This window comes from Anser brachyrhynchus (assembly GCF_964034855.1).
Source record: "Anser brachyrhynchus genome assembly, chromosome: 3".
Taxonomy (NCBI): domain Eukaryota; kingdom Metazoa; phylum Chordata; class Aves; order Anseriformes; family Anatidae; genus Anser; species Anser brachyrhynchus.
In genome coordinates, this window is record NC_137696.1 from 86080229 (window position 1) to 86094977 (window position 14749).

At 41.7% G+C, this 14749-nt stretch overlaps 1 protein-coding gene across 4 annotated transcripts in view; it reads left to right on the top strand.

Annotated features, from left to right (window-relative positions):
* Positions 1 to 586: 586 nt before the first annotated feature.
* MAP3K7 (mitogen-activated protein kinase kinase kinase 7) overlaps positions 587 to 14749 on the top strand; it is a 51284-nt gene continuing 37121 nt past the window's right edge. For all 4 annotated transcript variants that reach the window (XM_080588519.1, XM_080588520.1, XM_080588521.1 and 1 more), the window contains exons 1-3: positions 587 to 1237; positions 12655 to 12765; positions 14342 to 14407. In XM_080588519.1, coding sequence (XP_080444645.1) covers positions 1148 to 1237; positions 12655 to 12765; positions 14342 to 14407 — 267 coding nt within the window. In that variant the 5' untranslated portion in view covers positions 587 to 1147. The remainder of the gene's footprint in view (positions 1238 to 12654; positions 12766 to 14341; positions 14408 to 14749) is intronic.

Genomic DNA, 14749 nt, shown 5'->3' on the forward strand with positions numbered 1-14749 from the left:
CAAGCCAGAAGCACCAGCAGACACAACAGTTGTTAAGAAGAGTGGGCTGTTGCCATAACTTGTGGACAGGAAAGGGAGTGGTGTAGGTGTGCTTGCTCGCGAGTCCTACCCCTTGTACTGCTGTATGTGTGCATCATTCCCTTAATTACCCTCTGCTCTGCCACCCTCCCACACACACTTCCTCTTGACAGAGCGCTGCTGCGTGCTGTGCTTCTGCCTTCAGAGAAAACAAGCCCAGGGCGCATGTCCACCATGTATAAACTTGTGTACCTGTATATATGCTCTAAACACATACACATACGTATGTTAGGCACATTTCAAAGCTCAGCCCTCTGCCCCTCGCCTTACGGAGGCGAACCGCAAGGCTCAGCTCCGACCAGGGGCCGTGCCCGCAGCGAGCACCGTGCGGCGGGGGGGGTGAACGAGGCTGGGGCAGGTCCCGGCCCGCCGCGAGATGGCGGCGGCACCGCCACAGCCCCGGGGCCCCGAGGGGGCAGGAAGAGGAAGCGGGGCCGGGGCCGGGGCCGGGGCCGGTCGCTCCCCCTGCCGGCGGCGGGCGGCGGGGCGGGGGGCGGAGCGGCGCGGCGGGGGCGGGTGTGCCGCCGCCAGGCCGTGGCCCCGCCGCGGCCGGCCGAGGAGCTGCGGCCGCTGCCGGCGCCTTTCCCTTTCCCGCCCCCTTCCCCTGCGCTCCCTCCCCCGCGTCCCGGCCCGGGGCGGCAGGAAGCGGCTCCCATGTCCGCGGCGGCGGCGCGGCTCTGAGCGGCTCCCCCCCCGCCGCACCGCCGCCACCACCACCGCCGCCGCCGCCACCCCCGGGGCCGGCCTCGGCCCCAGGGGCGCCCCCTTCCCTCCGCCGCGGACGCGCGGCCGTAGGCGGCTGCCGGGCTCCGGGGAGGCCGCGGCCTAGGGGGGGTGCGGGAGGGCGCGGGATGCGCAGCGGCGCCGCCGCCGCCGGGGCCTCCGGGGCCTCCGCCCGCCGCCACTGAGGCCCGCGGCCGCCGCGGATGCGGCCTCGCCCCGGCCAGGCCCTCGGCGCCCGGCGCCCCCGCGGAGGGCAGGAGCCGCCGGCGCGGAGCCCCGCGTAGCCCCGGGCCCTGCGCCCCCCCGGCCTGCCCTGGGCTCTCGTCCCCCAGGTGACAGAGGAGGGATGTCCGCTGCCGCCTCCGCTGACATGATTGAAACCCCCCCGGTGCTCAACTTCGAGGAGATCGACTACAAGGAGATCGAAGTGGAAGAGGTGAGTGGCAGGGAGCACGGCCTCGCCCCCGCCGCGGCCTCGGGGAGGGACCGGCCCCGAGCGGCGCCTGGCGTCCACGGCCGCCCTCCCGGCGCCCTCCTCTGCCCTCACGGAGCGGGGCTCCCCCCCCCCGAGAGCCGGGGGGCTCCCCGGGGCCCCGCAGCAGAGAACAAAGGGGTTTGGGTGCCAGGGAGCCGGCTTGTGCCAGCCCCCACGCGTGAGCCGGGCGCTGGGACGCGAGCGCGGTGGGCTCCTTCTGCTCCCTAAAAGTTTCGCCACCCGTTTTGGGATGGGTGGTGAACGCAGTTGTCAGACGCTTGCACAGGAGGGAACTGCGAGTTCTGGTGTGCCCTGGGAATCCTTATTTCTGTACGCCTCTGCTTTCCCCTCCTGCCCTGCCACCTAACTGAATCGTTGTATATTTAGTCATCGAACCAGTGTTGATTATTGCCCAAATTTACAGCTCTGATAGCAGTAAGGACACACATCTATCCTTTTTATTTGTTTATCTATTTTGACACAAGCTAGTGATGTTGCGCTCATGGATCTGTAACACTTCATCTGTGACTCGTGCCTGTTACCCAGGAAGTGGCATTCAGTGTAACATAGTTGGAAGCAAGCATTTCTTCCTCATGCGTAGGAAGTTTCACAGTAGAATTACTGCCTTAAATCCTTTGGGTAAAGTACTGAATTTCTTACGGTCTTTTTTGTTTTCCTGGATTTCCCATGAAGCTAGTAAAGTTTGCATACTTTACTGAAAAGCTTAGTATGCGTATACCACAGTGGTGTTTGAATCCCAGACACACACAAAATATTTCTGTTGGATCTTTCTCTTCTGGTGAGGTCTCTACTGGCACGAAGCTGCTTCGCGCAGATCCATACTGAATTTGATCAGGCCAGTTCGTAGAGTCTGGTCCAAACAGACATCGAAGACTGCTTTGTGATTTTATTTGCTGATTAACGTCTATCTCTTTTGGTAATAATTCCCCTTTTGTTCCTAAAGTACTTATGTGGGAGTAAATTTAGGTTCTTATAGTAGCTTTTATAGGTATAGCAACCATTAAAGTGGTTTGATCATAATTATCAGACTGGGCTCACATAGCCTGGGAGAGTTCGCAGAACATCAGAACACTTTTTGCTGTATTCAGATAGTGTCATGGTGCCTTCAGCTTCCACCATAGCAGACACTGGAAGCTTTCAGAAGATACTATCTTCCGAAATGTTGCCTTTTCTTCTTTGTATGGATATGGCAATGGTGGTGATTTTTTGACTCTGTCTGATCTTTCCTTTTCCCTTTATACATTTAACTGTTGTAAAATGAGAGAATTTTATGGTGTTTGGGAACCGGAAGTATTTTTGCGTTTGATAATGTACTGACATTTTTGCAACACTTACTAATGGACAGGGATCAAATCGCATTCTTCAGGAGAAGTGTCTTTCCTCACCCACAGAAGAAAATAAAGTTCATAGGAATTTAACCATAATAAAAAGGTGCCCAGTGATGGCTCATAAAAGTGAGTAGCCCATACACTCCGCACACAGCACTTTGAACAAAAAAAACACTATATACAAACTTTTTATCCTCACAGCACCCTTGGGAAGACTGTCAGCAAGGACTGTATTGCCTTTTTGCAAGTAGGAAACGTGGACTTGCAAAGCAAGTAGTTGGCGTACCTAGAATTTGTCATTCTAAAGCTTAGTGTCCAGAGCGTGGCTGTGTCGTACATGCCTGCCTAGCACCTGCGGAGACAGGAATGTATGCACAAAAATGTATGTAGAGATAATGCCTAAGCACTAAGTTAGGCCTTATTTAATGTGATGGCTATGTTGTCCTCAAAGTAGTATCTGTGTTGGAGATGACAAATCTCATGTAATATGAGCAAGGAAGCTTTGATGAATTGTCCTCTTCACGAGGAAAGCTGATGACAGCTGTTGTAGCGTTTTGAGTTATGCTTTATATACCTGTCCTACCCGATACTCTTATTAGGCAATGGGGCTACCATAGTGCTCAACAGTCTGAATGTCATTGTGCAGTAAAAGAATTAAGACCTACCTTACGATAAAACAGGTGAACTGGGAGCCATGCTTAAACCTAGCTTTCCTCAACTGTGGTTGTTAACCTCTCATTCATGGTACAGTTTCAGAGCAGATGGACAACTTTGCAATCATAACAAAGCATACACTGTTGCTAAAACTTTTCTGTGCTCAATGCAGATTCAGAAGTTTTCAGGGATTTTTAACTGACTGTAAGGATTCAAAATGGTCAAATTTTAATGGTAAACTTCAGACGTTTCAAAATGGAGTGTCAACAGATCTGCAGTGGAAACTCAAATGAATGCTTGTATAATCATAGCTTTGCTGTTGTATTATCAAGGCTGTCTTGTCAGCAGATAGCAGTTCCACGCTGCCACTGGTTTATTAATAGATATTGAAGTTCTGGAATACTTGCAGGCAGTGAGTCCTTGCTAATAAATGTGAGATCTATAAGTGCACTTTGATTTAGGTTTAGCTGAACACTGCTGGATAATATCAAGAATATACCATGTTTTGTTTTAGCTACCATGTATATGGCTGTATAGTGCAGCTATCCTGCAATATTACTTCCCGTAAGTCAAGCATGTCTCCAAATTCAGGCTGCCTTCTCATTTTTTAAAGTGCTTAGACTGATGTAAAATGCAGAGATAATTATGAATGAGTTGGAGTCAAGTCAAGATTGATGTGACACGGGGAGCGTGTTCAAAACTAGAAGGGGAAAAACAACTTAAAATTTGTGTTCAACAGAAACGTTCCCTACTTTACCATGCATAATTTTGACTGTGTGTCTGCCCTTTCAAGTTTTCATGTACTGGATCAACAAATCACTAGAAACCGGATAAGTAAAACTAAGAAACCAAATAAGGAAAACTTAACAATTTATCTGAAAACTTAATGTAGTTAAAATCAAGTTAACAATGAAAAGCCAAATAGGTCTATTTAAAAATCTTGTACTTAAGTCTAGCCTAAGTATTGCTTGCTGTTCTTCCCAGAGGAGCTTTCACATCTAAGCAACAGACAGACTTTGGTTTGAGTTGTTCTAGCAACTTGCTCCCTGCCGCTCTTTCCTGAAAATCCACAGCCCTTCTCCATCATGTAACTTGAGAACAGTCCCATACATGACCAAAACGTAGACCTCTTCATCACATGATGTGTGTGTGCCTTAGATTGCACAGCCAAAAGATGCACGTCTGGTCTTGCATGCTGCGGCCCTGCCCAGTCACTGCATGGTGTAGACAGGTTGAAAACCATTGCCTCATTTGCTGAGTTGCAAGTTCCAAGTTGCAAGTGTCAGAGTGTGTAAATTACTTGAAAACTGTTGTTTAATGCTCTCCTGGTGTACTGTGATATACACTGAAGTTTGTATTCAGCAATCTATTTGAACAGCAGTTAATTCTAAGGGGATTTAGGGGAATGTTTTCTTTAAGATGAATAAGCAAGCTTTCTAAATATTTATTTTAGAAAACCTACTTAAGGTGCCAGCAACTAAAGAGATGCAATTTTTAGTCAGTTCACCTACATTAGATGTTTTTGAAGCAGTTGAATAATTTCATCAACTGTGAAAGAAGTGTGCTCAAATTTATGTACGTGTTCGTTGAAATTATGGAGGAGAGAAGTCCAGAGGCAAATATATGAGGAATTCAGTGAGACAAATTTTTTTTGCTCTTTGGTTTTCTTTAGTTAGTTAACTTTAAATGAAATGCAGTGACCAGTTATGTCCCTTACACTACAAGGCAACGCTGGATTGTGTAAACTGCTGCTGAACATGGCCTTGTTACTACCTCTGTGTAAGACTTCATTGTTCTTATAGAAACAATCCATGATGGATTGCATCCAGTTGTAGAATACCTATTCTGAAAACCTGCGCAACTGGAAGGAGTGTTGACAAGAACTACAAGTGTGAGTTGAGATCTGAATAATACTCTTGGATATCTGACTTGGGCACAAAAGGCTTGATTCTAAGGAGATACGGGTGCTAATTAGGAATCCATCTGAAGTTAGTCAGTCTGCAGATTCTCATCTTTTTTCAGAAAGTAAGCCTCTAAGGTGCAAACGTGGACATCCAGAAGCAAAGACAAAAATTGAGTAGATAGTGAAAGCATAAGCCTGAATTTCTGTGATTTAGTCTAAGTACATTTATGATTTAATTCAAATCATCGTTTAAATTTTGCTTAGTTATACCAGTGGAAGGTTCTCTTAATTTGTCAACATGAAAAACTAGCTGAAGTGTAGAGTGTGAATTTATAGCAGAAGTTACACAACATCAATTTCATGTGGATGAAATTTAGCTTGCAGTAAAACGTTCACAAATCAGTAACAGTCTAGTTAAACCATTAATGTAAGACTTTACATCTATTTCAACATGTAGAACTATGTTCAATGAATCAATTTGCATCCCCTGAAATATACTGATATTTCCCTCTCGTAAGAACGCTTGGGAAAGAAACCTCACAGGCTCTTGTATGCCAGTGGTGAAAGCAAGACAAGTATTTATGAGATAATAACCAAGTTCCATGTCTAATGTGGCAGCTAAGGCCACAAGTGAACGACAGTGTAACTGCTACCAGAAATAGGGGAGGGGGAAGGCCTTTCCCCGTGGAATAAAAACTTAAACAATGAAACAAACTTTGTGTGACCCTTTTTTATCCCAGCCAGTGGATTCCAGTAGTGCTTTACCAACTGTAGGATGATTATTTGTTTTTCAAAGACCAATAGTGTTAGACTGTGCCAGACCAGCAAGCCAAACTCATATTGGAGTCCCTCACCTTGAGTGTCTCATTATCCAGCAATTTGTGTCTAAACCTAGAATCTCCTGTCTGGGCCGCTGTAATGGAATAAACTGATTCATACTAGAACATCAGACAAATCTTTTGTTAACATGGTTAAATTATTGTTAATTAAAATGAGTTTAAATCTTGAGACAGCCTCGTAAAAGGCTATGAGTATGTAAAAAGTTGGAATGAAAATGTAACCTAAGTAACTGTTATCTTTGCTTGAGATGCACGCATTTCCTAGAAGGAGTGAGCTATCTACGTGCAGAGAGTTGCATGTTTGGAGAGGTGAAAAAAAAATTCTGGAAACACCCTGATCTAGTGGGTGGCATCCCTGCCTATGGCAGGATGGTTGGAGTTAGATGATCTTTAAGGTCCCTTCCAACCCAAGCTATTCTGTGATAACATTCGGAACAGGTATGGCAGTACTTTAGTACTCTATAAGCATGTTCTGCAGAAGTTGAAAAGAAATTGAAAGATTTCTTTTAACAGAGCTAAGTAATAGTACAGTGTTGTCCAACTCCAGAAGATGATGCCTTGAATAAGGACTGCCTGTATCGCTTTGTGGCAAAGAGAATTTAGGTATGTTTATTAAGAATAAAGTTGGTTTTTAATCAATGATTTTTCATTAAGAATTTTTTTTTCCTTACAACGTTTTGTATAAATTAAAGTGAAGTTAAAACTAGATATGGAATCTAGGTGCTAGTGGGATTGCTTATGGTGTTTTTAGGGTTTGTATGAAGTTTTTTTCATTGCTTTATAAATCCTGGAAAGGGCAAGCAACGTTTTGAGTTGGGTTGAGCACCAGTAAAATAAACTTAACCAAAGACCTCGGCTGTAAGAATTGGCAGATCTGAACTCCTTCCTAAAAGTTCTGCCAGGATATTGGCCACAGTCATTTATGGCACAGGGCCGATTTGCTTCAACCTACTTAATAAAGCATAGCAAATGCAGGGAAACTAAAGCTGGAATTTGAGGCTGGAATGATAGAAAATTTAGGGATATATTTAAGGGGCTCTAAACTGTTGTTCGTGGCTTCTTTTGGCACTTTTTTATGCGTGTCTTTTCCATATGTTGTACAGGCAGATGTGTGAAAAACTAAAAATATTAGTGTGTTTTTAGTACTGCTGCAACTCTGGTAGATAAAGAGAAGTTAACACATTTAAAAGGTTCCTGTTTTCACAAAACACGGTCAAACTTTTTTTTTGCCCTCCATCATGCATTGTGTCTGAAGCTTGAAAGATCCATTAGTTTCACTGGACCTCTCATTTCCAGATATGCCAGCAACAAAAGGGACAGACATACTAAAGATAATTTTGAGACTGCTCTCTGTTTGGAAGCACAGGTTTGGTTTGGTTTTGTTAATTTTGAACTGCTTGTCTTTCTTCCTATAATCATAAACAAAAATGTCATGTAGATAGTGCAAATTATGAAGACAATTCTCCAAAGAATACTATGTATGCTATCCAGGGAGCTATTGTATTTTATTCCTGCCTTGCATATCCAGCAAAGCCTTTTTAGAAAGAAAAGCACTAAGTATACAACATGCAGAGCTAAATGATATGGACTCTTCATGGAGAGGGATAAAAACTATTTCTGTATCTTCATATTTTTGAGTAAATAGAAGGCCTCTGCAGCTAATACAAAATCAAAACTCTGGAAGGATTAATTTCAACATTTGATAGGGGAATAGTGTGCCCCTATAGTATAAACTTAGATGCATTTTTCTTGTTTTACTGGGAAAGTGTAGGGGGACCACTGTTCATGTCCCTTAGGACAAAATACATCCTTAACAGCTTAACATATCTGCAGTCTCTTATTTCCTGCATGATTTCTAGTCTACATACTTACCAGTCAGTATAGTCTACATACTTACCAGTCAGTGTCATGTATCTTTGTTTATGTACAGCATTTGATACTATTTGTACACAGGGGCAGAGGTAATGTTTGTTCCACGGATCTTGTATGGTTCATATTCTTTAAATAAGATTCTAAATACATTATCTAAATACAAATGGTGCTCTCTTTTGCAATGTTGTTTTATCACACGTTACAATGCAACTTTACTGGTATGGCTTTTGTAGGGAGAGGAGTACATTCATACATAGTTTTTAATCTATAAATCTCTTTGAGCATTTCTGCCAGTTTAAAATGTGTTAGTGTCACGTATTAACTCAGTGATTCTTGACAAGTTCTTTCTATTATGTGGGATAGCAGAAGCACCAGTGTTATCCATTTCTAAACCTGTCATCTGCCCTGTATTTCCCTTTTCTTCTTATAAGATATTTAAAGGGCCAAGGCCTTTTACCAAAAGAATGTGTTTATTTTTAGATCATTTTCCAAACATACACAGTGCTACAGATCAACTGCTGTTTATTGATTTGTTGTGTCAATAATTCCATTAACTGTGCTTCATATAATTCAGAATATGCGCTACTGCCCAAACATATGGTGTGGCACCAATAGCAGGGGACAAGAAGGAATGAGCATGAAGAAACTAAAGTTCAGGCAGCGCTTCCCTTCTGTGCTATTAAGTTACTTAGTTCCAGTACACGGTGTTGAAGGAAACTTTACTTAGTGCATTTGTTAAACTGTTCTGACAAATTCCAAACTTGCTCCTTTAAAGAATAAGTTTGGCGAAAACTGAGAAGGAAGAAAATGAAATGGAAGTGGATTCCACCACTAGATCCATTGTGTTGATTATAAAGAATGTTTTTTTGCAATGAATAGGATACTTTTTCCAGATTAAGTAGGAAATACACAGGGGGATACCATACGTACTTGGTATACAACTTTAAGGTTGTATCCAATCCATCATTCCTCCTGACGGTTGCTCCTTCATATGTTGTGCTGGAGGCTGAGCTGCTTTAATGTAGAATTGAATCTTCTCTGTTTTCCCTGTCTCCCAGGTAAATATTTGTTTTGTTCATGTTCTCCCCTCAAGTTCAAGCCTCTGCACAAGCAGGCACAAGCCACTGATAAATTGGTATGGAACCTTGGCTGCATAGTCATTTATCAAACTCTTTTCACCAGCCATAAAATTTATGTATCTGATGATCTCTCACAGCCTTCCATTATGTAATTAAGATTTAGATTGCTTGGTAAACTTTTTTGTTTTTTTTTTTTAAACAGTCTTTGGCAGTACTTCCTGAAGTGCATCTAATTCTTAGTATTTACTAATGGATTCTTGGTGTAAAACCAAAAAGTCATGGATTTATCTCTGGGCACAGTATGCAGTTGCATTGGCTTATGTGCTGATTTTGACAGTGTGAAATGAAATGCAAGAGATACTTGGGCTTTTTTTCCTTGTTATATATATAATTTTATCTTTATACGCTTCATGAAAAAAATGTATTTAATATGCATATCGTTTATATTACACAAATGCAATAGCAAAATTGAAACTGTAATATATACATAATATATTTGTAGATATGTACACATACAAGTCGTTTCAGCAAGGAAAGATATAACTAGTGTCCCCCAAAGTAAACCTGATTTATGATAAACTGTTGTTTTTTTGTTTTCTCTCATGTTACTGGATTAAATGGAACAGAGCCATAGTCAAAAGGCATGAAGGGTGTGAGTACGTTTAGAAAAGGAGCCTCACTCAGCCTTCCACCACAAGGTCAATTGTCTTCTGCTAAGACAAATTGTTATATGCACAATTCCCTTCCCCTAGGCCAGGAGGAAAGTTCTTCCCAGTTACTTGATCAGTTTGGGTTTCTTTGTGTTGTAGAGGAGCAGCAGACCTGGAACTGAATCGCTGCTGCCAGTGCAGCTCATCCCGCATGAGTTGCTCCGTGGCATCCTTCTCTATTTAATGGTATTTCCTTAGCGTTTCTGGGATGTAAGGAGGCTGCTAAGGTAAACGTGCTTGCACAGTAGGTTCTTTCTACATGCATAGTAAATCAGCACTTCTGCAAAGTGCAGACTTAGAGTGCACCCACAGATTGAGATTTTCTGTAAACTCTAAGTCTGGTTGTGCATTGTGAGGGGTGGCTAGAGGCACGGTAATAGACAGCTCTCTTATGCTGGTAGAAGAAGGTAGGGGCCTGCCAACACTGAGAATTTGGACATTTTTATTCAAAATGTGGTCTAAGTGAGAAGAGGAGATATCAAGAGAGACTTTGGTACTTTTCAGTCTTCAGGTGGTTCACCGTTTCCCATTTGTACCTATGTAGGTCATTCATATGTAGTTGTCATTCATATGGCTCTGAATTTCCAAACTTGCTTGTGGACTGCAAGAAAAGAGTTGGTGTCTGTTGCATCAAGAGAAGAGTCGTGGCCCTGCGCTAGCTGGAGAAAGTGGGTTCAAGCAGCAGGTCCCTTTTGTGTGGAGCAGAACTTGGCACGTTCTGGATCTGCTGTGGCCGTCTTGTGGTAGGCTTGGTCTGTGAGCCACTGTTGTGGTGGGTAAGGGCGAGAAGCCAGGGCATCCTGGAAGGCAAAGTGTGCGCTGTAATGTGGAACAGAAAATATTTCTTTGTATTAAGGAAACCAGAAAAGGAAAATGTCATTGATCACCGTTCATAGGCAGCTGGCTCTTATAGCTGTGCATGACCTTTCAAAAAGATCTTGGGTACTTCCCCTTTTCATCTTTCTTAATGCAAAAATCTTGCTTATTTTTTTTTTTTCTTCTTCACGTTGGGCCTTTGCTTGTAGACTTTCTGATTTTAAGCATGAAATTGTAGCAGGTCTTGATCTACGTACCTGCAGCTTTATCCACCCCTGTTCTCAGGAGAACTCAGCCTCTGTTTATTTGGTATGAAAGCATGTAGCACACACCTCACCAGAGCATGGTTTATGTGCACAATAGGTCGCTGTGACACAGAGCCTGGCAGGTACTATCTTTGCATTGTTTCAGCACTGGCAATGTGCAGTTACTCACTGAACTCCTCCAAACTCCATTTTTTTGTAAGAAACCATCCGGTTAAGGAGTGAATTCACTACCAAGTCTGTAAGAATCATTGTGATGTTTATAATGTGGATGCAATACCATGTTTGAACGTTTTGTGGGTCCTTTAATTATGTCGCATCTCTATATTTTAATTTTGAATATTCCTTTTGCTGTTGTTTCCAAAAGATCTCTTCCCTCTTTGGTTGGGTAATGTAATAAATGAAAAGAGACTCTAGTGAAGATAATATTGGGAAGTGTGTTTTTCTCGATCCAAAATAATTTTGTGTGCGCGTTACCCATTTCAGGAAGACAGTAAAATTAAACTGCAGTAATAAACTGTTGTTATAATCTCATTTGTAAATGCTTCCACTCCACCCTCTGGTTTCTCTGCCCACTCCCTTTCACTTCTCTTCTCCTTCATCCTCCAAAAAAGCATTCATTGGATCAGAAGTGTCTGCCTTGTTTCTCTAGATGTGTGCAGATACTTGAAAATTAAGGGCTAGTAACATGAGCACAGAATGCTGTTAAAGCCATCAGCAAAGGAAGGCTGCTACCGCCAAATACAGAATTAGAGACCGACATATCAAGCCCATTGTCCCTTTCTTCTTTCCTTAACCTTCCCATCTGCTCCACCTTGCATTCCTTTGGACTTGGAGGAGCTCCCGTCCCTTAGCTTCTTTTATGCCGTTCTGTGCCTTACATGTTCTCCCCTTAGCCTCCCTTCCTTTCTCTTTCAGGTATATGTAACTACTAGCTTGTCTGTGCTTTCCTGTAGCAGCTAGAGTCACTGTTGGTGATGGTCTGGTTTCAACTTTAAATTTACATATGGATGTTTTGTTGTTTCTATATGTTGCTGGTTTGCTGGAAAGTGAAATTTCAATTTATAGTACTTTATAATTTGCCCATAACTGAAAGTAACCTCACAGAGGACGTTTTTCTATATCCTGCTTTCATTCTCATGCTGAGTTTCAAAGAACCGGTAAAAATGATAACCTTCTTCACAACAGATGTTTTTGTTTTTAAAGGATTCTTGAATAATATAGTATGTAGAAGCTGCTACTACTGCTTCTGTGAAGTTACAGTGAAGACTTAGGGCTCCTGTCTTGCTTTGTATATCTTTAGGCAATGTGAACTCCGAACACAGGAGAAAGCAGGGATCAACAAAAATGGAGAAAGCATAGTTATGCAGATACTGTGCTTGCTTTCAGGACTCAGGAAAAATTTCCTGTTCTCACACTATTCAGGCACCTGTGCGAAAGTGGGAAGATAACTGAACACCTCACCCAGACTTTAGCATAGTTCCATACAGTTGTTTGGCAATGCACTTCCATTTCGGAAGTTTGACTTCCTATATTACTCACAAGCATAAAAATAATTGAGCAAGTAAAAATACGATTTCACTGGTCAAATCTGTAAAAACAAATTTGCCATCATTCCCCTAATTTTCTTCTGAGCAGATCTTGTTTGAAATAAATAAGATCAAGGTTTTCTGGAATACTGTTATTGAATTTCTTCTGTAAAAGATCTCTGGAGGAAGCTTAGGTATGCACGAGTTATGCTTTAACTGCATAATATTAAATTGCTGCTGTAAAACTCAATTTTGCGTGTCTTCAGTTTTCCAAGTTAAATTTATTTTCTATTTGTGAAGTTCTGGTCAGAAAATGAAACCATACCGAGTTTTAACTTAAGTATTTCATGTTATGTTATTCTAGGTTGTTGGAAGAGGAGCCTTTGGTGTGGTCTGCAAGGCAAAATGGCGAGCTAAAGATGTAGCCATTAAACAAATAGAAAGTGAATCTGAAAGAAAGGCCTTCATTGTAGAGGTACAGTAAGTTTGGTAAACACAGTTTTTTGCAAAGCTTGTTTTCTTTTTGTGTCAAATTCATGGGGACATTTAGAATATTTAAAACTGTGTCTGTATTGCAAAGTAAATGTGGTCAGTGGTACCCAGCACAGTCCTGGACTCCAGGTCATACAGAAAAGGACTCCTGTCAGAGCGTGCTGCTGCTCCTTTAGTTCACTCCCATAAAACCTGGAAGATAAGGGGGAAAAGGAGTGGGGAAAACACCAATTTCTGGTTTCTGTCCCAGTGTGGAGTTGGGACACAGACAAAATACCCAGCAGAGTCATGGAGCCGATTAATGCTTCCAGGTGCTAGAGCTTCTAGAGTTCAGGTCCATACTCAAAAAAATGTTTAAATATTCAGCGGTTTAAATAATTCTGTTATTTTAAGTGTAAGGTTATTAATGAGTGTCACTCATTTAAGGGCAAATCACTTTTATATTCAATGTCTGCTTCTTTAGAAAGATCTTGAGCACTTCAGATACACTGATAAACTTCCATACATAGTATGTGTTAGAATTAAATGCTATCTAATTTAAATGAGGTGTATTGTGTTATGCTGCTTAGTAAGAATCTAGGATGTTCAAGGTATACAAATGTATTAAAAATGTAACTTTTAAGGGGTAAAGGAAGCATATTTGTAATAGGCCTACCTACATAAAAATGCTCTTCATTACTATTGTATGTTTTTAATGTTACTAATCTGGCTGCTTTAGTACCAAGTAGATCAGATCGCTTTCTCAGCATTTTTGTGTTGGAAAGAGATCTGAGAATCACAGAAATATTTTAATAATTATTGGGTTTTAGGAAGCCCTACACAGTGCAAGATTAAGATGTAATGCTCCATTCAGTTCTATTAGAACTTCTGAAGTGCACAGAAAAAGTAACATTAGCCCCCTAGAGTGGACTACAAACAACATAAGCTGCCTCAGAAGTCTGTGTAAAGGGGAAAAAAAATCCTTCTGCTTTTTCTTCTGTCTAGGGCAAAGAAGAATTCAGTGCAAAATAGTCTTGTCTCTGTAGCAGGCATGCTTAACACCATCAATTAGTACAAGTAGCAGTAAGCTCTTGGAAACTGTCACATTAATATTAAACCCGATGGCATATTTTATAGGCTTGTGGCTTTTTTCACTTTTTTTTTTTTCCCAGAACAGTAGCTTCCTTTATTATGAATAAAGCCATTATGGTTCAGATTGTTTATGAGGTCAGACAGTCTGGATTCCAACACTGGGGACTCCAGGAAGAGCACAAAACCTTTAAAAAGCCAGAGTTAGAGTGCGTATGATTTGAGTGATCTTACTACACCATGAAAAAAAAAATCATTAAATTTAATTTCTCTAACATTTCTTTTGAATTCAGTTCCAGTTAGACACAAATCTAATTATATAAATTAAAATGCAAGCAGAGGCATTAGTCTTGTAATTTCTCAAATCGCTATCAAGGGTTATGCAGACAAATAAAACTATAATTGCTGTTGTTGTGTATGAATTATAGATGTGAATATAATGTTAGCTTTTTTTTCCCATGGTTTGAAATGACGTGTGATTTGTATTGCAGCTTCGACAACTGTCACGAGTAAACCATCCCAATATTGTCAAGTTATATGGAGCCTGTCTAAACCCAGTAAGTTATAGCTTTGTCAGTAAGACAAAGGGTGACTAGCTTACCATATGCAAGCAGCAATGCACAAAATGAAATTTATATACAAAGAGGGTGTTTTGTATATATTTGATATGTTTAAGCCACGATAATGCTTATTGACACAGATATAGAGACAGATCTGTAGGTTGGTTGATATTTTCAGGTTCGTGTCTCCTCCCGTCCTCTTACGAGAAATAAATTATTTCAAGAAAACCCCAAAAACTCTTTCTAAACAGTGGTTATATTTCAATTTGTAAAAATGGCATCTGGTATCTTACATACATAGTGTCATTCAGAACTACAGTTCTATTAATTGCAAATCAG